Below are 25,000 nucleotides of genomic sequence, written 5' to 3'. Positions count from 1 at the left end.
TACCTTATCTGCCCTAAATCTCTCTGTTTATACCTTCCCTCCCCTATCTCTCTCTGTGTTTACCTTCTGTCCCCTATATCTCTCTGTGTTTACCTTCCCTCCCCTATCTCTCTGTGTTTACCTTCTCTCCCCTATATCTCTCTGTTTATACCTTCCCTCCCCTATCTCTCTCTGTGTTTACCTTCTCTCCCCTATATATATCTGTGTTTACCTTCTCTCCCCTATCTCTCTGTGTGTGTTTAACTTTTCTCCCCTCTCTCTCTGTGTTTACCTTCTCTCCCCTATATCTCTCTGTGTTTACCTTCTCTCTCCTATATCTCTCTGTGTTTACCTTCTCTCCCCTCTCTCTCTGTGTTTACCTTCTCTCTCCTATATCTCTCTGTGTTTACCTTCTCTCCCCTATATCTCTGTGTTTACCTTCTCTCCCCTATATCTCTCTGTGTTTACCTTCTCTCCCCTATATCTCCGTGTTTACCTTCTCTCCCCTATCTCTCTGTGTTTACCTTCTCTCCCTATATCTCTGTGTTTACCTTCCCTCCCCTATATCTCTCTGTGTTTACCTTCTCTCCCCTATATCTCTGTGTGTGTTTACCTTCTCTCCCTATATCTCTGTGTTTACCTTCCCCCCTATATCTCTCTGTGTTTACATTCTCTCCTATATCTCTGTTTACCTTCTCCCCTATATCTCTGTGTGTGTTTACCTTCTCTCCCCTATATCTCTGTGTGTGTGTTTACCTTCTCTCCCGGGGTGACAGAGACCCTCCAGACACAGTGTGTGTATGAGGGATAACCGTTGGGGTAACCGGGCGACGAGAAGTTACCTGTCGACTCCTGTAGTGTCTCCCCGCACGCTACACACACACACACACACACACACACACACACACACACACACACACACACACACACACACACACACACACACACACACACACACACACACACACACACACACACACACACACACACACACACACACACACACACACACACACACACACAGAGAGAGAGAGAGAGAGGGAGGGAGAGAGAGAGAGAGAGAGAGAGGGAGGGAGAGAGAGAGAGAGAGAGAGAGAGAGGGATAGAGAGAGAGAGAGAGGAGAGAATTGTCATGTAAAATGGTATTACATAATAATAAGAAATTATAACAATAACAACAATGAAATGTTGACAGTCAACAGTAGAACAATGACACATCTAAAAGGATCAACATGGAAAACGAAACACCTCTCTCTTTTACATCTCTCTCTGTCTTTACCATCTCTACTCCCATCTCTCTCTCTGTCTTTACCATCTCTACTCCCATCTCTCTCTGTCTTTACCATCTCCACTACCATCTCTCTCTATCTTTACCATCTCTACTCCCATCTCTCTCTCTATCTTTACCATCTCTACTCCAATCTCTCTCTATCTTTACCATCTCTACTCCCATCTCTCACTCTATCTTTACCATCTCTACTCCAATCTCTCTCTATCTTTACCATCTCTACTCCCATCTCTCTCTCTCTTTACCATCTCTACTACCATCTCTCTCTATCTTTACCATCTCTACTACCATCTCTCTCTATCTTTACCATCTCTACTCCCATCTCTCTCTCTATCTTTACCATCTCTACTCCCATCTCTCTCTCTCTCTTTACCATCTCTACTCCAATCTCTCTCTGTCTTTACCATCTCTACTCCAATCTCTCTCTATCTTTACCATCTCTACTACCATCTCTCTCTCTGTCTTTACCATCTCTACTCCCATCTCTCTCTCTATCTTTACCATCTCTACTCCCATCTCTCTCTCTCTCTTTACCATCTCTACTCCAATCTCTCTCTGTCTTTACCATCTCTACTCCAATCTCTCTCTATCTTTACCATCTCTACTCCAATCTCTCTCTATCTTTACCATCTCTACTCCAATCTCTCTCTATCTTTACCATCTCTACTCCCATCTCTCTCTCTCTCTTTACCATCTCTACTACCATCTCTCTCTATCTTTACCATCTCTACTACCATCTCTCTCTATCTTTACCATCTCTACTCCCATCTCTCTCTCTATCTTTACCATCTCTACTCCCATCTCTCTCTCTCTCTCTTTACCATCTCTACTCCAATCTCTCTCTGTCTTTACCATCTCTACTCCAATCTCTCTCTATCTTTACCATCTCTACTACCATCTCTCTCTATCTTTACCATCTCTACTCCCATCTCTCTCTCTATCTTTACCATCTCTACTCCCATCTCTCTCTCTCTATCTTTACCATCTCTACTCCAATCTCTCTCTATCTTTACCATCTCTACTCCAATCTCTCTCTATCTTTACCATCTCTACTCCCATCTCTCTCTCTATCTTTACCATCTCTACTCCCATCTCTCTCTCTCTCTTTACCATCTCTACTACCATCTCTCTCTATCTTTACCATCTCTACTCCCATCTCACTCTCTATCTTTACCATCTCTACTCCCATCTCACTCTCTCTCTTTACCATCTCTACTCCAATCTCTCTCTGTCTTTACCATCTCTACTCCAATCTCTCTCTATCTTTACCATCTCTACTACCATCTCTCTCTATCTTTACCATCTCTACTCCCATCTCTCTCTCTATCTTTACCATCTCTACTCCCATCTCTCTCTCTCTATCTTTACCATCTCTACTCCAATCTCTCTCTATCTTTACCATCTCTACTCCAATCTCTCTCTATCTTTACCATCTCTACTCCCATCTCTCTCTCTATCTTTACCATCTCTACTCCAATCTCTCTCTATCTTTACCATCTCTACTCCCATCTCTCTCTCTCTCTTTACCATCTCTACTCCCATCTCTCTCTCTCTCTTTACCATCTCTACTCCCATCTCTCTCTCTCTATATATATATATCTTTTACATCGCTCTCTATCATTCACATCTCTCCCTCCATCTCTCTCTGTCTTTCACATCTCTTCATCCTATTTCTCCCTCCATCTCTCTCTCATCTCTTTCTCCATCTGTCTTAATCTTTCGTTCCATCTCTCTCCATTTCTTCATATCTATCACCATCTCTCGCTCCATCTCTCTCCATCTCCCTATCCATCTCTCTCTCCATCTCTCTCCATCTCTCCCTCAATCTCTCCCTCCATATCTCCCTCCATCTCTCCTCCATCTCTCCCTCCATCTCTCGTTCCATATCTCCCTCCAACTCTCTTTCCTTCTCTCCCTCCATCTCTCTCATAGTGAGATGAGTCACATGTGCCGTCCTCTCCCATCATGCATGATGTTTTTACCCAGAGTGCCTTAGGGCCCGGCTCATCTGTCAGCTGTCACATATGATCTCATAAGGACTACAGCTGGGTTCACCACACACACACACACACACATGCAAGTATGCACACACACACACACACACACACACACACACACACACACACACACACACATGAATGCTCACTCACACACACATCTTATACAGAGACATCAGGACAGTATGTGCAGATGTTGAGCCAAAGTTGCTTCAATAGACTGTCAGAATAGAATGTTACAATAGAATGGTACAATAGATTGTTACAATAGAATGTTACAACAGAATGTTACAATAAAATGAATAAAACATTTTATTCTAACATTCGTTTCTAACATTCGATTCTGACATTCTATTCCAACATTTTATTCAAATATTGTATTCTGACATTCTACTGTACCATTCTATTCTAATATTCTATTCTAACATTCTATTCTAACATTTTATTCAAATATTGTATTCTGACATTCTACTGTAACATTCTATTCTGACATTCTACTGTAACATTCTATTCTAACATTCTATTCTAACATTGTATTCAAATATTCTATTCTGACATTCTAATGTAACATTCCATTTTGACATTCTACTGTACCATTCTATTCTAACATTTCATTCTGACATTCTATTGTAACATTCTATTGTAACATTATATTCTGACATTCTACTGTAAAATTATATTCTAACATTCTATTGTAACATTATATTTTAACATTATTTTCTAACACTCTATTCTGACATTCTATTGTAACATTTTATTCTAACATTATTTTCTAACATTCTATTCTGACATTTGTTTATAACTTTTTATTCTAACATTCTATTCTGACATTCTATTGTAACATTTCATTCTAACATTTTATTCTAACATTCTATTCTGACATTATACTGTAACATTCTATTCTAACATTCTATTCTGACATTCTACTGTAACATTCAATTCTTACATTCTATTCTATAATTTTATTCTAATATTCTATTCTGACATTCTACTTTACCATTCTATATTCTACTGTAACATTCTGTAATCCCCTCTAGCACCAGGGTCAGTGCACTCTCAAATGTTGTTTTTTGATATCATTGTAAGCCTGCCACACACACTATACAATACATTTATTTAACATGAGAATGAGTGTGAGTTTTTGTCACAACCCTGCTGCGGAGAGTGTGATCACACAGTCATCCGGAACAGCTGATGCTCTCATGCATATTTCAGTGTCACTTGCCTCGAAGCGAGCATAGAAGTCATTTAGCTCGTCTGGAAGGCTGGGCACCACACGGCTGGGCTTCCCATAGTAATCTGTAATAGTTTGCAGGCCCTGCCACATAAGATGAGTGTCGGAGCTGGTGTAGTATGATTCGATCTTAGCCCTGTATTGACGCTTTGCCTGTTTGATAGTTCGTTGGAGGGCATGGCAGGATTTCTTATAAACTTCTGAGTTAGAGTCCCGCTTCTTGAAAGCGGCAGCTCTACCCTTTAGCTCAGTGCGAATGTTGCCTGTAATCCATGGCTTCTGGTTGGGGTATGTACGCACGGTTACTGTGGGGATGACGTCCTCGATGCACTTATTGATAAAGCCAGTGACTGATGTGGTGTATTCCTCAATGCCATCAGATAAATCCCAGAACATGTTCCAGTCTGTGATAGCAAAACAGTCCTGTAGTTTAGCATCTGCTTCATCTGACCACTTCTTTATTGACCCGAGTCACTGCTACTTCCTGCTTTAACTTTTCCTTCTAAGCAGGACTCAGGAGGATAGAATTATGGTCAGGTTTTCCAAATGGAAGGTAAGGGAGAGCTTTGTTCACATCTCTGTGTGTGGAGTAAAGGTGGTCTAGAGTTTTTCAAATGTAATATGCTGGCAGAAATTCGGTAAAAGAAATTTAAATTTCCCTGCATTAAAGTCTCCGGCCCTCTAAACTTAGGGTTAGTTTGAGGGTTAGGGGTTTGAGGTTAAGGTTTAGGATTAGGGGATAAGGGTTAGGGGTAAAGGGGTAAGGGGTTAAGGGTTAAAGGTTAGAGGTTAAGGGTTCAGGGTTAGGGGTTAAGGGTTAGGGGTTAAGGGGTAAAGGGTTAAGGGGTAAGGGGTTACGGGTTAAGGGTTAGGGGTTAAGGGTTAGGGGTAAGGGGTTAAGGGGTAAGGGGTTAAGGGTTAGGGGTTTGAGGTTAAGGTTTAGGATTAGGGGTTAAGGGTTAGGGGTAAAGGGTTAGGGATTAAGGGTTAAGGGTTAGGGGTTAAGGGTAAGGGGTTAAGGGTAAGGGGTTAAGGGTTCAGGGTTAGGGGTTAAAACCTGTGTAGGGCAGAGGTTCCGCTAGCAACATTCCGCTGAAAAGGCAGTGCGCAAAATTCTAAAATATATTTTAGAAATATGTAGTTTTCACACATTAACAAGTCCAATAGAGCAAATGAAAGATAAACATCTTGTTAATCTACCCATCGTGTCCGATTTCAAAAATGACTTACAGCTAAAGCACAACATATGATTGTGTTCGGTCATAGCCAAGTCACAAAAACACACACAGCCATTTTCCTGCCAAAGATAGGAGTCACAAAAAGCAGAAATAGAGATACAATTCATCACTAACCTTTGATGATCTTCATCAGATGACACTCGTAGAACATCATGTAACACAATACATGTATGTTTTGTTCGATAATGTGCATATATATATCCAAAAACTCAGTTTACAATGGCGCCTTACGTGCAGTAATGTTTGGATTCCAAAACATCCGGTGATTTTGCAGAAATACTAATTATAAACATTGATAAAAGATACAAGTGTTATTGACAGAATTAAATATAGACTTCTCCTTAATGAAACCACTGTGTCAGATTTCAAAAACACTTTACGGAAAAAGCATAATCTGAGAACGGCGCTCAGAACCCAAAACAGCCAGAGGGATATTCGTCATTTTGGAGTCAACAAAGTTAGAAACAACACCATAAATATTCACTTACCTTTGATGATCTTCATCAGAATGCACTCCCAGGAATCCCAGATCGACAATAAATGACTGATTTGTTACATAAAGTTCCATCATTTATGTCCAAATAGCCACTTGTTGTTAGCGTGTTCAGCCCTGTAACCCATCTTCATGAGGCGCGAGCATTTCATCCAGACAAAAACTTGAAAAGTTCAGTTTAGAAACATGTCAGACATATAGATGTATAGAATCAATTGTTAGTATGTTTTTAACATAAAACATGAATAATGTTCCAACCGGAGCAGAAAGGCTCTGGAATGAGAGGTAACTCTGTCGGGAGCGCGCGTCATGAGACCGAGGCACTATGCCAGACCACTGACTCAAAAGGTCTCATGAGCCCCTCCTTTATAGTAGAATCCTCATTTAAGTTTCAAAATACGGTTGACCTCAAGTGGAAGCCCTCGGAAGTGCAACCTCATCCATATCTCAATGTGTACTCGGTAGGCCAAGCTTTGAAAAACTACAAAGTTCAGATGTCCCACTTCCTGGTTGGATTTTTCTCAGGTTTTCGCATGCCATATGAGGCATCACAGTCTCTGAGGAACCTGATTGGCTGGAGGGAGGAAACATCACAGTCTCTGAGGAACCTGATTGGCTGGAGGGAGGAAACATCACAGTCTCTGTGGAACCTGACTGGCTGGAGGGAGGAACATCACAGTCTCTGAGGAACCTGATTGGCTGGAGGAAACATCACAGTCTCTGAGGAACCTGATTGGCTGGAGGAAACATCACAGTCTCTGAGGAACCTGATTGGCTGGAGGAAACATCACAGTCTCTGAGGAACCTGATTGGCTGGAGGGAGGAACACACATTTCTTCTGCTGTCTGACTGACACGTCAGGCAGCAGAAGAACAGTATCTGAAGAGACAGGCCGGTAAGACACACACGCGCACACACACACACACACACACACACACACACACACACACACACACACACACACACACACACACACACACACACACACACACACAGTACACACACACACACACACACACACACACACACACACACACACACACACACACACAGACAGTACACAGACCTACCGGGGCATCTGTAGAGCTTCATGGCCTGAGAGATGTCTCCTTTACTGAGTCTGGTCCTCTGTCCAATGGCAGGACGGATCCCATTCTCATCTCTAGATGGGAGGATGGTGTCTAGAAACATACCTCTGGAGGGAGGGGAGGGAGGGAGGGAGGGAGGGAGGGAGGGAGGGAGGGAGGGAGGGAGGGAGGGAGGGAGGGAGGGAGGGAGGGAGGGAGGGAGGAGAGGGAGGGAGGTGGGAGAGGGAGGGAGTGAGGGAGGTAGGAGAGGGAGGGAGGTAGGGAGGGAGGGAGGGAGGGAGGGAGGGAGGGAGGGAAAGAATGAAGTAAAAAAGTAAAATTAAACTTTTCAATTAAATAAATGTGTGTGTGTGTGTGTGTGTGTGTGTGTGTGTGTGTGTGTGTGTGTGTGTGTGTGTGTGTGTGTGTGTGTGTGTGTGTGTGTGTGTGTGTGTGTGTGTGCGCGCGTGCGTGCGTGCGTGCATGCATGCCTGTGTGTGTGCGTTCGTGCGTGCGTGCGTGTGTGTGTGTGTGATTGTGTGCGTGCGTGCGTGCGTGCGTGTTACCGTGAGAAGGTGTTCCTAGCATAATGCATGATGCTGTCGAAGTCGTAAGGCTCTCCCAGCGAGTTCACCTCTCCTGGTTCCATCTTCAAGAAGTTATACTCTTGACCTGGAGACACTCAGATAGAGACACTCTCAGATAGAGACACTCAGATAGAGACACTCAGATAGAGACACTCAGATAGAGACATTCAGATAGAGACACTCAGATAGACACACTCAGATAGAGACACACTCTCAGATAGAGACACTCAGATAGAGACACTCAGATAGACACACTCAGATAGAGACACTCAGATAGAGACACTCAGATAGAGACACTCAGATAGAGACACTCTCAGATAGAGACACTCAGATAGAGACACACTCAGATAGAGACACTCAGATAGAGACACTCAGATAGAGACACTCAGATAGACACACTCAGATAGAGACACTCAGATAGAGACACTCAGATAGAGACACTCAGATAGAGACACACTCAGATAGAGACACTCAGATAGAGACACTCAGATAGAGACACTCTCAGATAGAGACACTCAGATAGAGACACTCTCAGATAGAGACACTCTCAGATAGAGACACTCAGATAGAGACACTCAGATAGAGACACTCAGATAGAGACACTCTCAGATAGAGACACTCTCAGATAGACACTCTCAGATAGAGACACTCAGATAGAGACACACTCTCAGATAGAGACACACACTCAGATAGAGACACTCAGATAGAGACACTCAGATAGAGACACTCTCAGATAGAGACACTCAGATAGAGACACTCAGATAGAGACACTCTCAGTTAGAGACACTCAGATAGAGACATTCAGATAGAGACACTCAGATAGAGACACACTCTCAGATAGAGACACTCAGATAGAGACACTCAGATAGAGACACTCTCAGATAGAGACACTCAGATAGAGACACTCAGATAGAGACACTCAGATAGAGACACTCAGATAGAGACACTCTCAGATAGAGACACACTCAGATAGAGACACTCAGATAGAGACACTCTCAGATAGAGACACTCAGATAGAGACACTCAGATAGAGACACTCAGATAGAGACACTCAGATAGAGACACACAGATAGAGACACTCAGATAGAGACACTCAGATAGAGACACTCTCAGATAGAGACACTCTCAGATAGAGACACACTCAGATAGAGACACTCAGATAGAGACACTCAGATAGAGACACTCTCAGATAGAGACACTCAGATAGAGACACTCAGATAGAGACACTCTCAGATAGAGACACACTCAGATAGAGACACTCAGATAGAGACACTCAGATAGAGACACTCAGATAGAGACACACTCAGATAGAGACACTCAGATATAGACACTCAGATAGAGACACTCTCAGATAGAGACACTCAGATAGAGACACTCAGATAGAGACACACTCAGATAGAGACACTCAGATAGAGACACTCAGATAGAGACACTCAGATAGAGACACACTCTCAGATAGAGACACACTCAGATAGAGACACTCAGATAGAGACACTCAGATAGAGACACTCAGATAGAGACACTCTCAGATAGAGACACTCAGATAGAGACACTCAGATAGAGACACTCTCAGATAGAGACACTCTCAGATAGAGACACTCAGATAGAGACACTCAGATAGAGACACACTCTCAGATAGAGACACTCTCAGATAGAGACACTCAGATAGAGACACTCAGATAGAGACACTCAGATAGAGACACTCAGATAGAGACACTCAGATAGAGACACTCAGATAGAGACACTCAGATAGAGACACTCTCAGATAGAGACACTCAGATAGAGACACTCAGATAGAGACACACAGATAGAGACACTCAGATAGAGACACTCAGATAGAGACACTCAGATAGAGACACTCTCAGATAGAGACACTCAGATAGAGACACTCTCAGTTAGAGACACTCTCAGATAGAGACACTCAGATAGAGACACTCTCTCAGATAGAGACACTCAGATAGAGACTCAGATAGAGACACTCAGATAGAGACACTCTCAGATAGAGACACTCAGATAGAGACACTCAGATAGAGACACTCAGATAGAGACACTCAGATAGAGACACTCAGATAGAGACACACAGATAGAGACACACAGATAGAGACACTCAGATAGAGACACACAGATAGAGACACTCAGATAGAGACTCAGATAGAGACACTCTCAGATAGAGACACTCAGATAGAGACACTCAGATAGAGACACTCTCAGATAGAGACACTCAGATAGAGACACTCAGATAGAGACACTCAGATAGAGACACTCAGATAGAGACACTCTCTCAGATAGAGACACTCAGATAGAGACTCAGATAGAGACACTCAGATAGAGACACTCTCAGATAGAGACACTCAGATAGAGACACTCAGATAGAGACACTCTCAGATAGAGACACTCAGATAGAGACACTCTCTCAGATAGAGACACTCTCAGATAGAGACACTCAGATAGAGACACTCAGATAGAGACACTCAGATAGAGACACTCAGATAGAGACACTCTCTCAGATAGAGACACTCAGATAGAGACTCAGATAGAGACACTCAGATAGAGACACTCTCAGATAGAGACACTCAGATAGAGACACTCAGATAGAGACACTCAGATAGAGACACTCAGATAGAGACACTCAGATAGAGACACTCTCTCAGATAGAGACACTCAGATAGAGACTCAGATAGAGACACTCAGATAGAGACACTCTCAGATAGAGACACTCAGATAGAGACACTCAGATAGAGACACACAGATAGAGACACTCAGATAGAGACACTCAGATAGAGACACTCAGATAGAGACTCTCAGATAGAGACACTCAGATAGAGACACTCTCAGTTAGAGACACTCTCAGATAGAGACACTCAGATAGAGACACTCTCTCAGATAGAGACACTCAGATAGAGACTCAGATAGAGACACTCAGATAGAGACACTCTCAGATAGAGACACTCAGATAGAGACACTCAGATAGAGACACTCAGATAGAGACACTCAGATAGAGACACTCAGATAGAGACACTCAGATAGAGACACACAGATAGAGACACTCAGATAGAGACACTCAGATAGAGACACTCAGATAGAGAAACTCAGATAGAGACACTCAGATAGAGACACTCAGATAGAGACACTCTCAGATAGAGACACTCAGATAGAGACACTCAGATAGAGACACTCTCAGATAGAGACACTCAGATAGAGACACTCTCAGATAGAGACACTCAGATAGAGACACTCTCAGATAGAGACACTCAGATAGAGACACTCAGATAGAGACACTCAGATAGAGACACTCTCAGATAGAGACACTCAGATAGAGACACTCAGATAGAGACACTCTCAGATAGAGACACTCTCAGATAGAGACACTCAGATAGAGACACTCAGATAGAGACACACTCTCAGATAGAGACACTCTCAGATAGAGACACTCAGATAGAGACACTCAGATAGAGACACTCAGATAGAGACACTCAGATAGAGACACTCTCAGATAGAGACACTCAGATAGAGACACTCAGATAGAGACACTCTCTCAGATAGAGACACTCAGATAGAGACTCAGATAGAGACACTCAGATAGAGACACTCTCAGATAGAGACACTCAGATAGAGACACTCAGATAGAGACACACAGATAGAGACACTCAGATAGAGACACTCAGATAGAGACACTCAGATAGAGACACTCTCAGATAGAGACACTCAGATAGAGACACTCTCAGTTAGAGACACTCTCAGATAGAGACACTCAGATAGAGACACTCTCTCAGATAGAGACACTCAGATAGAGACACTCAGATAGAGACACTCTCAGATAGAGACACTCAGATAGAGACACTCAGATAGAGACACTCAGATAGAGACACTCAGATAGAGACACTCAGATAGAGACACACAGATAGAGACACTCAGATAGAGACACACAGATAGAGACACTCAGATAGAGACTCAGATAGAGACACTCTCAGATAGAGACACTCAGATAGAGACACTCAGATAGAGACACTCTCAGATAGAGACACTCAGATAGAGACACTCAGATAGAGACACTCAGATAGAGACACTCTCTCAGATAGAGACACTCAGATAGAGACTCAGATAGAGACACTCAGATAGAGACACTCTCAGATAGAGACACTCAGATAGAGACACTCAGATAGAGACACTCAGATAGAGACACTCTCAGATAGAGACACTCAGATAGAGACACTCTCTCAGATAGAGACACTCTCAGATAGAGACACTCAGATAGAGACACTCAGATAGAGACACTCAGATAGAGACACTCAGATAGAGACACTCAGATAGAGACACTCTCTCAGATAGAGACACTCAGATAGAGACTCAGATAGAGACACTCAGATAGAGACACTCTCAGATAGAGACACTCAGATAGAGACACTCAGATAGAGACACTCAGATAGAGACACTCAGATAGAGACACTCAGATAGAGACACTCTCTCAGATAGAGACACTCAGATAGAGACTCAGATAGAGACACTCAGATAGAGACACTCTCAGATAGAGACACTCAGATAGAGACACTCAGATAGAGACACACAGATAGAGACACTCAGATAGAGACACTCAGATAGAGACACTCAGATAGAGACTCTCAGATAGAGACACTCAGATAGAGACACTCTCAGTTAGAGACACTCTCAGTTAGAGACACTCTCAGATAGAGACACTCAGATAGAGACACTCTCTCAGATAGAGACACTCAGATAGAGACTCAGATAGAGACACTCAGATAGAGACACTCTCAGATAGAGACACTCAGATAGAGACACTCAGATAGAGACACTCAGATAGAGACACTCAGATAGAGACACTCAGATAGAGACACACAGATAGAGACACTCAGATAGAGACACACAGATAGAGACACTCAGATAGAGACACTCAGATAGAGACACTCAGATAGAGAAACTCAGATAGAGACACTCAGATAGAGACACTCAGATAGAGACACTCTCAGATAGAGACACTCAGATAGAGACACTCAGATAGAGACACTCTCAGATAGAGACACTCAGATAGAGACACTCTCAGATAGAGACACTCAGATAGAGACACTCTCAGATAGAGACACTCAGATAGAGACACTCTCAGATAGAGACACACTCAGATAGAGACACTCAGATAGAGACACTCTCAGATAGACACTCAGATAGAGACACTCTCAGATAGAGACACTCAGATAGAGACACACTCAGATAGACACACTCTCAGATAGAGACACTCAGATAGAGACACACTCAGATAGAGACACTCTCAGATAGAGACACACTCAGATAGAGACACACTCAGATAGAGACACTCAGATAGAGACACTCAGATAGAGAAACTCAGATAGAGACACTCAGATAGAGACACTCAGATAGAGACACTCAGATAGAGACACTCAGATAGAGACACACTCAGATAGAGACACTCTCAGATAGAGACACTCAGATAGAGACACTCAGATAGAGACACTCTCAGATAGAGACACTCAGATAGAGACACTCTCAGATAGAGACACTCAGATAGAGACACTCAGATAGAGACACTCTCAGATAGAGACACTCTCAGATAGAGACACTCAGATAGAGACACTCTCAGATAGAGACACACTCAGATAGAGACACTCAGATAGAGACACTCTCAGATAGACACTCAGATAGAGACACTCAGATAGAGACACACTCAGATAGAGACACTCAGATAGAGACACTCTCAGATAGAGACACTCAGATAGAGACACTCTCAGTTAGAGACACTCAGATAGAGACACTCAGATAGAGACACTCAGATAGAGACACTCTCAGATAGACACACTCAGATAGAGACACTCAGATAGAGACACTCAGATAGAGACACTCAGATAGAGACACTCAGATAGAGACACTCAGATAGAGACACTCTCAGATAGAGACACTCAGATAGAGACACTCAGATAGAGACACTCAGATAGAGACACTCTCAGATAGAGACACACTCAGATAGAGACACTCAGATAGAGACACTCTCAGATAGAGACACTCAGATAGAGACACTCAGATAGAGACACTCAGATAGAGACACTCAGATAGAGACACACAGATAGAGACACTCAGATAGAGACACTCTCAGATAGAGACACTCTCAGATAGAGACACACTCAGATAGAGACACTCAGATAGAGACACTCAGATAGAGACACTCTCAGATAGAGACACTCAGATAGAGACACTCAGATAGAGACACTCAGATAGAGACACTCTCAGATAGAGACACACTCAGATAGAGACACTCAGATAGAGACACTCAGATAGAGACACACTCAGATAGAGACACTCAGATAGAGACTCTCAGATAGAGACACTCAGATAGAGACACTCAGATAGAGACACTCAGATAGAGACACACTCAGATAGAGACACTCAGATAGAGACACTCTCAGATAGAGACACTCTCTCAGATAGAGACACTCAGATAGAGACACTCTCAGATAGAGACACTCAGATAGAGACACTCAGATAGAGACACTCAGATAGAGACACACTCAGATAGAGACACTCAGATAGAGACACTCAGATAGAGACACTCAGATAGAGACACACTCTCAGATAGAGACACACTCAGATAGAGACACTCAGATAGAGACACTCAGATAGAGACACTCAGATAGAGACACTCAGATAGAGACACTCTCAGATAGAGACACTCAGATAGAGACACTCAGATAGAGACACTCTCAGATAGAGACACTCAGATAGAGACACACTCTCAGATAGAGACACTCTCAGATAGAGACACTCAGATAGAGACACTCAGATAGAGACACTCAGATAGAGACACTCTCAGATAGAGACACTCTCAGATAGAGACACTCAGATAGAGACACTCAGATAGAGACACTCTCTCAGATAGAGACACTCTCTCAGATAGAGACACTCAGATAGAGACACTCAGATAGAGACACTCAGATAGAGACACTCAGATAGAGACACTCAGATAGAGACACTCTCAGATAGAGACACTCAGATAGAGACACTCAGATAGAGACACACAGATAGAGACACTCAGATAGAGACACTCTCAGATAGAGACACTCTCAGATAGAGACACTCTCAGTTAGAGACACTCTCAGATAGAGACACTCAGATAGAGACACTCTCTCAGATAGAGACACTCAGATAGAGACACTCAGATAGAGACACTCAGATAGAGACACTCTCAGATAGAGACACTCAGATAGAGACACTCAGATAGAGACACTCAGATAGAGACACTCAGATAGAGACACTCAGATAGAGACACTCAGATAGAGACACACAGATAGAGACACTCAGATAGAGACACACAGATAGAGACACTCAGATAGAGACTCAGATAGAGACACTCTCAGATAGAGACACTCAGATAGAGACACTCAGATAGAGACACTCTCAGATAGAGACACTCAGATAGAGACACTCAGATAGAGACACACTCTCAGATAGAGACACTCTCAGATAGAGACACTCAGATAGAGACACTCAGATAGAGACACTCAGATAGAGACACTCTCAGATAGAGACACTCAGATAGAGACACTCTCTCAGATAGAGACACTCTCAGATAGAGACACTCAGATAGAGACACTCAGATAGAGACACTCAGATAGAGACACTCTCTCAGATAGAGACACTCAGATAGAGACTCAGATAGAGACACTCAGATAGAGACACTCTCAGATAGAGACACTCAGATAGAGACACTCTCTCAGATAGAGACACTCAGATAGAGACTCAGATAGAGACACTCAGATAGAGACACTCTCAGATAGAGACACTCAGATAGAGACACTCAGATAGAGACACTCAGATAGAGACACTCAGATAGAGACACTCAGATAGAGACACTCTCTCAGATAGAGACACTCAGATAGAGACTCAGATAGAGACACTCAGATAGAGACACTCTCAGATAGAGACACTCAGATAGAGACACTCAGATAGAGACACACAGATAGAGACACTCAGATAGAGACACTCAGATAGAGACACTCAGATAGAGACACTCAGATAGAGACACTCAGATAGAGACACTCTCAGATAGAGACACTCAGATAGAGACACTCTCAGTTAGAGACACTCTCAGATAGAGACACTCTCTCAGATAGAGACACTCTCTCAGATAGAGACTCAGATAGAGACACTCAGATAGAGACACTCTCAGATAGAGACACTCAGATAGAGACACTCAGATAGAGACACTCAGATAGAGACACTCAGATAGAGACACTCAGATAGAGACACTCAGATAGAGACACACAGATAGAGACACACAGATAGAGACACTCAGATAGAGACACTCAGATAGAGACACTCAGATAGAGACTCAGATAGAGACACTCAGATAGAGACACTCTCAGATAGAGACACACTCAGATAGAGACACTCTCAGATAGAGACACTCTCAGATAGAGACACACAGATAGAGACACTCTCAGATAGAGACACACTCAGATAGAGACACTCAGATAGAGACACACTCAGATAGACACACTCTCAGATAGAGACACTCAGATAGAGACACACTCAGATAGAGACACTCTCAGATAGAGACACACTCAGATAGAGACACACTCAGATAGAGACACACTCAGATAGAGACACACTCAGATAGAGACACTCTCAGATAGACACACTCTCAGATAGACACACTCAGATAGAGACACTCAGATAGAGAAACTCAGATAGAGAAACTCAGATAGAGACACTCAGATAGAGACACTCAGATAGAGACACTCAGATAGAGACACTCAGATAGAGACACACTCAGATAGAGACACACTCAGATAGAGACACTCAGATAGAGACACTCTCAGATAGAGACACTCAGATAGAGACACTCAGATAGAGACACTCTCAGATAGAGACACTCAGATAGAGACACTCTCAGATAGAGACACACTCAGATAGAGACACTCAGATAGAGACACTCTCAGATAGACACTCAGATAGAGACACTCTCAGATAGAGACACTCAGATAGAGACACACTCAGATAGAGACACTCAGATAGAGACACTCTCAGATAGAGACACTCAGATAGAGACACTCAGATAGAGACACTCAGATAGAGACACTCAGATAGAGACACTCAGATAGAGACACACTCAGATAGAGACACACTCAGATAGAGACACAAATAGATACACATATAGAGACACAGATAGAGACACACTCAGATAGAGACACTCAGATAGAGACACTCAGATAGAGACACTCAGATAGAGACACAGATAGAGACACTCAGATAGAGACACTCAGATAGAGACACTCAGATAGAGACACACTCAGATAGAGACACAAATAGAGACACATATAGAGACACAGATATAGAGACACTCAGATAGAGACACTCAGATAGAGACACTCAGATAGAGACACAGACATATATAGACACACAGAGATAGAGACACATATAGAGACACAGATAGAGACACACTCAGATAGAGACACAGATAGAGACACAGATAGAGACATTCAGATAGAGACACACAGATAGAGACACACAGATAGAGACACACAGATAGAGACATTCAGATAGAGACACACAGATAGAGACACACACAGATATAGACACACACATATATAGACACACACAGATAGAGACACACAGATAGAGACACACAGATAGAGACACACAGATAGAGACACACACAGATAGAGACACACAGATAGAGACACACAGATAGAGACACACAGATAGAGACACACAGATAGAGACACACACATATATAGACACACACAGATAGAGACACACAGATAGAGACACACAGATAGAGACACACAGATAGAGACACACACAGATAAAGACACACACATATATAGACACACACAGATAGAGACACACAGATAGAGACACACAGATAGAGACACACACAGATAGACACACACAGATAGAGACACACAGATAGAGACACACACAGATAGAGACACACAGATAGAGACACACAGATCCTTTTGGGTTGCATCACTGCCTGTCTGTCCCTGTGTTACCTGGTTGTATGTTGTCTCTGATGATGGTGACGTGATCGTCTCGGTCGGGCCGGGTGTGTTCATGCCAGAACCCGATCACGTGACCCAACTCATGAACCACGATGCCAAACTTATCACAGTTCTTCCCTATCGATATCGCCTGAGGACCATTACCACGGCGACCCACGTAGGAGCAACAGCTGGATAGAGAGGGACAAAGAAAGAGGGACAAAGATAGAAAGAGGGACAAAGAGAGAAAGAGGGACAAAGATAGAAAGAGGGACAAAGATAGAAAGAGGGACAAAGATAGAAAGAGGGACAAAGATAGAAAGAGGGACAAAGAGAGAAAGAGGGACAAAGAGCAAAAGAGGGACAAAGAGAGAAAGAGGGACAAAGAGAGAAAGAGGGACAAAGAGAAAGAGGGACAAAGATAGTACGAGGGACAATGAGAGAAAGAGGGACAAAGACAGGGAGAGAAAGAGAGAGAGAGAGAGAGAGGGACAAAGAGAGAAAGAGGGACAAAGACAGGGAGAGAAAGAGAGAGAGAAAGAGAGAGAGAGAGAGAGAGAGAGAGAGAGAGAGAGGGAAAGAGAGAGAGAGAATCAGAGAGAGAGACAGAATCAGAGAGAGAGACAGAATCACAGCTGTCAGCTGCCAGGCTCTGAGGGAAAACACACACACACTCAACCTGATTCAAAACACACACTTACAGCAAACACACACACTCATTCTGACAGGACCATACACACACACACACACACACACACACACTCAACCTGATTCAAAACACACACACGCGCACACACACACACACACACACACACACACACACACACACACACACACACACACACACACACACACACACACACACACACACACACACACACACACACACACACACACACACACACACACACACACACACACACGTGACTCATTTCAGGAAACGAGGGCTATGTCCAGCGTCACTACTTCAGAGGCATTTGAACACATTTTGGCCAGAAACTTCTTCCGGGACACATTTCATTTCCTTAATAACAAACGTCTATGACGCGTGCTACATGGCAGACCAATCACAACTCATCTCTCTGCATGTCCAGCCCACTCATTATCTCAGCCAATCATGGCTAGCGGGAAGGTTGCTCACTTTTTCTGTGGCTAAACAAACTAGGCTCATACTTTAACAACTGTATTCGTATTTACGGACGGCATAGACGTTTGTTATTAAGCCGCATGAAAGGTCACATGTTCCAGAAAGCATTTCTGACAAAAAAAACGCTACATTCGCCTAGTACTCTGTTTAATACACTACCGTACTCACTCTGTTTAATACACTACCGTACTCACTCTGTTTACTACACTACCGTACTCAATCTGTTTACTACACTACCGTACTCACTCTGTTTACTACACTACAGTACTCACTCTGTTTACTACACTACCGTACTCAATCTGTTTACTACACTACCGTACTCACTCTGTTTAATACACGACCGAACTCAATCTGTTTACTACACTACCGTACTCACTCTGTTTACTACACTACAGTACTCACTCTGTTTACTACACTACAATACTCACTCTGTTTACTACACTACCATACTCACTCTGTTTACTACACTACAGTACTCACTCTGTTTAATACACTACCGTACTCACTGTTTCATACATTACAATACTCACTCTGTTTACTACACTACAGTACTCACTCTGTTTACTACACTACAGTACTCACCATGTTAAATACACTACCATACTCACTCTGTTTACTACACTACAGTACTCACCATGTTTAATACACTACCGTACTCACTCTGTTTACTACACTACAGTACTCACTCTGTTTAATACACTACCGTACTCACTATGTTTACTACACTACAGTACTCACTCTGTTTACTACACTACAGTACTCACTCTGTTTACTACACTACCGTACTCACTCTGTTTACTACACTACAGTACTCACCATGTTTAATACACTACCATACTCACTCTGTTTACTACACTACAGTACTCACTATGTTTAATACACAACCGTACTCACTGTTTCATACACTACCGTACTCACTCTGTTTACTACACTACAGTACTCACTCTGTTTACTACACTACAGTGCTCACTCTGTTTACTACACTACAGTACTCACTCTGTTTACTACACTACAGTACTCACACTACCATTCTCACTCGGTTTACTACACTACAGTACTCACACTGTTTACTACACTACCATTCTCACTATGTTTACTACACTACCATACTCACTCTGTTTACTACACTACAGTACTCACACTACCATTCTCACTCTGTTTACTACACTACAGTACTCACACTGTTTACTACACTACCATACTCACTCTGTTTAATACACTACCGTACTCACTCTGTTTACTACATTACTGTACTCACTCTGTTTACTACACTACCATACTCACTCTGTTTAATACACAACTATACTCACTCTGTTTACTACACTACAGTACTCACTCTATTTACTACACTACCATACTCACTCTGTTTACTACACTACCATACTCACTCTGTTTACTACACTACTGTACTCACTCTGTTTACTACACTACCGTACTCACTCTGTTTACAACACTACTGTACTCACTCTGTTTACTACACTACCATACTCACTCTGTTTAATACACGACTGTACTCACTCTGTTTACTACACTACAGTACTCACACTATCATCCTCACTCTGTTTGGTACACTACAGTACTCACTCTGTTTACTACACTACAGTACTCACACTACCATACTCACTCTGTTTAGTACACTACCGTACTCACTATGTTTAATACACTACCGTACTCACTGTTTACTACACTACCATACTCACTCTGTTTTCTACACTACAGTACTCACTCTGTTTACTACACTACAGTACTCAATATGTTTAATACACAACCGTACTCACTGTTTCATACACTACCGTACTCACTCTGTTTACTACACGACAGTACTCACTCTGTTTACTACACTGCAGTACTCACTCTGTTTACTACACTACAATACTCACTCTGTTTACTACACTACAGTACTCACTCTGTTTACTACACTACAGTACTCACTCTGTTTACTACACAACATTACTCACTATGTTTACTACACTACCATACTCACTCTGTTTACTACACTACCATACTCACTCTGTTTAATACACGACTGTACTCACTCTGTTTACTACACTACTGTACTCAATCTATTTACTACACTACCGTACTCACTATGTTGACTACACTACCGTACTCACTCTGTTTACTACACTACTGTACTCACTCTGTTTACTACACTACCGTACTCACTCTGTTGACAACACTACTGTACTCACTCTGTTTACTACACTACCATACTCACTCTGCTTACTACACTACAGTACTCACTATGTTTAATACACTACTGCACTCACTCTGTTCACTACACTACCGTACTCACTCTGTTTACTACACTACTGTACTCACTCTGTTTACTACACTACTGCACTCACTCTGTTTACTACACTACCATACTCACTCTGTTTACTACACTACAGTACTCACACTACCATTCTCACACTGTTTACTACACTACATTACTCACACTACCATACTCACTCTGTTTACTACACTACCGTACTCACTCTGTTTACTACACTACTGTACTCACTCTGTTTACTACACTACCATACTCACTCTGTTTAATACACGACTGTACTCACTCTGTTTACTACACTACAGTACTCACTCTATTTACTACACTGCCATACTCACTCTGTTTACTACACTACCATACTCACTCTGTTTACTACACTACTGTACTCACTCTGTTTACTACACTACCGTACTCACTCTGTTTACAACACTACTGTACTCACTCTGTTTACTACACTACCATACTCACTCTGTTTACTACAATACATTACTCACTATGTTTAATACACTACTGCACTCACTCTGTTTACTACACTACCGTACTCACTCTGTTTACTACACTGCAGTACTCACACTACCATACTCACTCTGTTTAATACACTACCGTACTCACTCTGTTTACTACACTACTGTAATCACTCTGTTTACTACACTACCATACTCACTCTGTTTAATACACGACTGTACTCACTCTGTTTTCTACACTACAGTACTCACACTACCATCCTCACTCTGTTTGGTGCACTACAGTACTCACTCTGTTTACCACACTACAGTACTCACACTACCATACTCACTCTGTTTAATACACTACCGTACTCACTCTGTTTACTACACTACAGTACTCACTATGTTTAATACACTACCGTACTCACTGTTTCATACACTACCATACTCACTCTGTTTACTACACTACAGTACTCACTATGTTTACTACACTACATTACTCACAATGTTTATTACACAACCATACTCACTGTTTCATACACTACAGTACTCACTCTGTTTACTACACTACCGTTCTCACTCTGTTTCATACACTACTATACTCACTCTGTTTACTACACTACAGTACTCACTATGTTTACTACACTACATTACTCACAATGTTTAATACACAGCCGTACTCACTGTTTCATACACTACAGTACTCACTCTGTTTACTACACTACCGTACTCACTCTGTTTGCTACACTACCATACTCACAATGTTTAATACACAACCGTACTCACTGTTTCATACACTACAGTACTCACTCTGTTTACTACACTACCGAACTCACTCTGTTTGCTACACTACCATACTCACTCTGTTTACTACACTATCGTACTCACTCTGTTTACTACACTACAGTACTCACACTACCATACTCACTCTGTTTAATATACTACCGTACTCACTCTGTTTACTACACTACTGTACTCACTCTGTTTAATACACGACTGTACTCACTCTGTTTACTACACTACAGTACTCACTATGTTTAATACACTACTGCACTCACTCTGTTTACTACACTACCGTACTCACTCTGTTTACTACACTACAGTACTCACACTACCACACTCACTCTGTTTAATACACTACCGTACTCACTCTGTTTACTACACTACCATACTCACTCTGTTTACTACACTACAGTACTCACACTACCATACTCACTCTGTTTAATACACTACCGTACTCACTCTGTTTACTACACTACCGTACTCACTCTGTTTACTACACTACTGTACTCACTCTGTTTACTACACTACCATACTCACACTGTTTACTACACTACAGAACTCACTATGTTTAATACACTACTGCACTCACTCTGTTTACTACACTACCGTACTCCCTCTGTTTACTACACTACAGTACTCACACTACAATACTCACTCTATTTAATACACTACCGTACTCACTCTGTTTACTACACTACAGTACTCACTATGTTTAATACACTACTGCACTCACTCTGTTTACTACACTACCGTACTCACTCTGTTTACTACACTACAGTACTCACTCTGTTTAATACACGACTGTACTCACTCTGTTTAATACACGACTGTACTCACTATGTTTAATACACTACTGCACTCACTCTGTTTACTACACTAAACGTTCTGAACATTCGATAAGTGTAGTCCACTTGTCATTCCAATCTCCTTTGCATTAGCGTAGCCTCTTCTGTAGCCTGTCAACTATGTGTCTATCTATCCCTGTTCTCTCCTCTCTGCACAGACCATACAAACGCTCCACACCGCGTGGCCGCGGCCACCCTAATCTGGTGGTCCCAGCGCGCACGACCCACGTGGAGTTCCAGGTCTCCGGTAGCCTCTGGAACTGCCGATCTGCGGCCAACAAGGCAGAGTTCATCTCAGCCTATGCCTCCCTCCAGTCCCTCGACTTCTTGGCACTGACGGAAACATGGATCACCACAGACAACACTGCTACTCCTACTGCTCTCTCTTCGTCCGCCCACGTGTTCTCGCACACCCCGAGAGCTTCTGGTCAGCGGGGTGGTGGCACCGGGATCCTCATCTCTCCCAAGTGGTCATTCTCTCTTTCTCCCCTTACCCATCTGTCTATCGCCTCCTTTGAATTCCATGCTGTCACAGTTACCAGCCCTTTCAAGCTTAACATCCTTATCATTTATCGCCCTCCAGGTTCCCTCGGAGAGTTCATCAATGAGCTTGATGCCTTGATAAGCTCCTTTCCTGAGGACGGCTCACCTCTCACAGTCCTGGGCGACTTTAACCTCCCCACGTCTACCTTTGACTCATTCCTCTCTGCCTCCTTCTTTCCACTCCTCTCCTCTTTTGACCTCACCCTCTCACCTTCCCCCCTACTCACAAGGCAGGCAATACGCTCGACCTCATCTTTACTAGATGCTGTTCTTCCACTAACCTCATTGCAACTCCCCTCCAAGTCTCCGACCACTACCTTGTATCCTTTTCCCTCTCGCTTTCATCCAACACTTCCCACACTGCCCCTACTCGGATGGTATCGCTCCGTCCCAACCTTCGCTCTCTCTCCCCCGCTACTCTCTCCTCTTCCATCCTATCATCTCTTCCCTCTGCTCATACCTTCTCCAACCTATCTCCTGATTCTGCCTCCTCAACCCTCCTCTCTTCCCTTTCTGCATCCTTAGACTCTCTATGTCCCCTATCCTCCAGGCCGGCTCGGTCCTCCCCTCCCGCTCCGTGGCTCGACGACTCACTGCGAGCTCACAGAACAGTGCTCCGGGCAGCCGAGCGGAAATGGAGGAAAACTCGCCTCCCTGCGGACCTGGCATCCTTTCACTCCCTCCTCTCTACATTTTCCTCCTCTGTCTCTGCTGCTAAAGCCACTTTCTTCCACTCTAAATTCCAAGCATCTGCCTCTAACCCTAGGAAGCTCTTTGCCACCTTCTCCTCCCTCCTGAATCCTCCTCCCCCTCCCCCCTCCTCCCTCTCTGCAGATGACTTCGTCAACCATTTTGAAAAGAAGGTCGACGACATCCGATCCTCGTTTGCTAAGTCAAACGACACCGCTGGTTCTGCTCACACTGCCCTACCCTGTGCTCTGACCTCTTTCTCCCCTCTCTCTCCAGATGAAATCTCGCTTCTTGTGACGGCCGGCCGCCCAACAACCTGCCCGCTTGACCCTATCCCCTCCTCTCTTCTCCAGACCATTTCCGGAGACCTTCTCCCTTACCTCA

General features: G+C 43.1%; 1 protein-coding gene across 1 annotated transcript in view; it reads right to left on the bottom strand.

Annotated features, from left to right (window-relative positions):
• Nucleotides 1-25,000, bottom strand: part of LOC135507264 (dorsal-ventral patterning tolloid-like protein 1) — a 184,825-nt gene that overhangs the window by 44,695 nt on the left and 115,130 nt on the right. The window contains exons 6-9 of the mRNA XM_064926865.1: nt 17,903-18,081; nt 7,863-7,968; nt 7,300-7,424; nt 736-851 (exon numbers count right to left, since the gene is read on the bottom strand). Of these exons, the coding sequence (XP_064782937.1) occupies nt 736-851; nt 7,300-7,424; nt 7,863-7,968; nt 17,903-18,081 (526 nt within the window). The remainder of the gene's footprint in view (nt 1-735; nt 852-7,299; nt 7,425-7,862; nt 7,969-17,902; nt 18,082-25,000) is intronic.

The sequence above is a fragment of the Oncorhynchus masou genome, chromosome 20 (assembly GCF_036934945.1).
Source record: "Oncorhynchus masou masou isolate Uvic2021 chromosome 20, UVic_Omas_1.1, whole genome shotgun sequence".
Taxonomy (NCBI): Eukaryota; Metazoa; Chordata; class Actinopteri; order Salmoniformes; family Salmonidae; genus Oncorhynchus; species Oncorhynchus masou.
The sequence above is the reverse complement of the archived record's forward strand: the minus strand, read 5'-3'. Positions and strand labels throughout refer to the sequence as shown.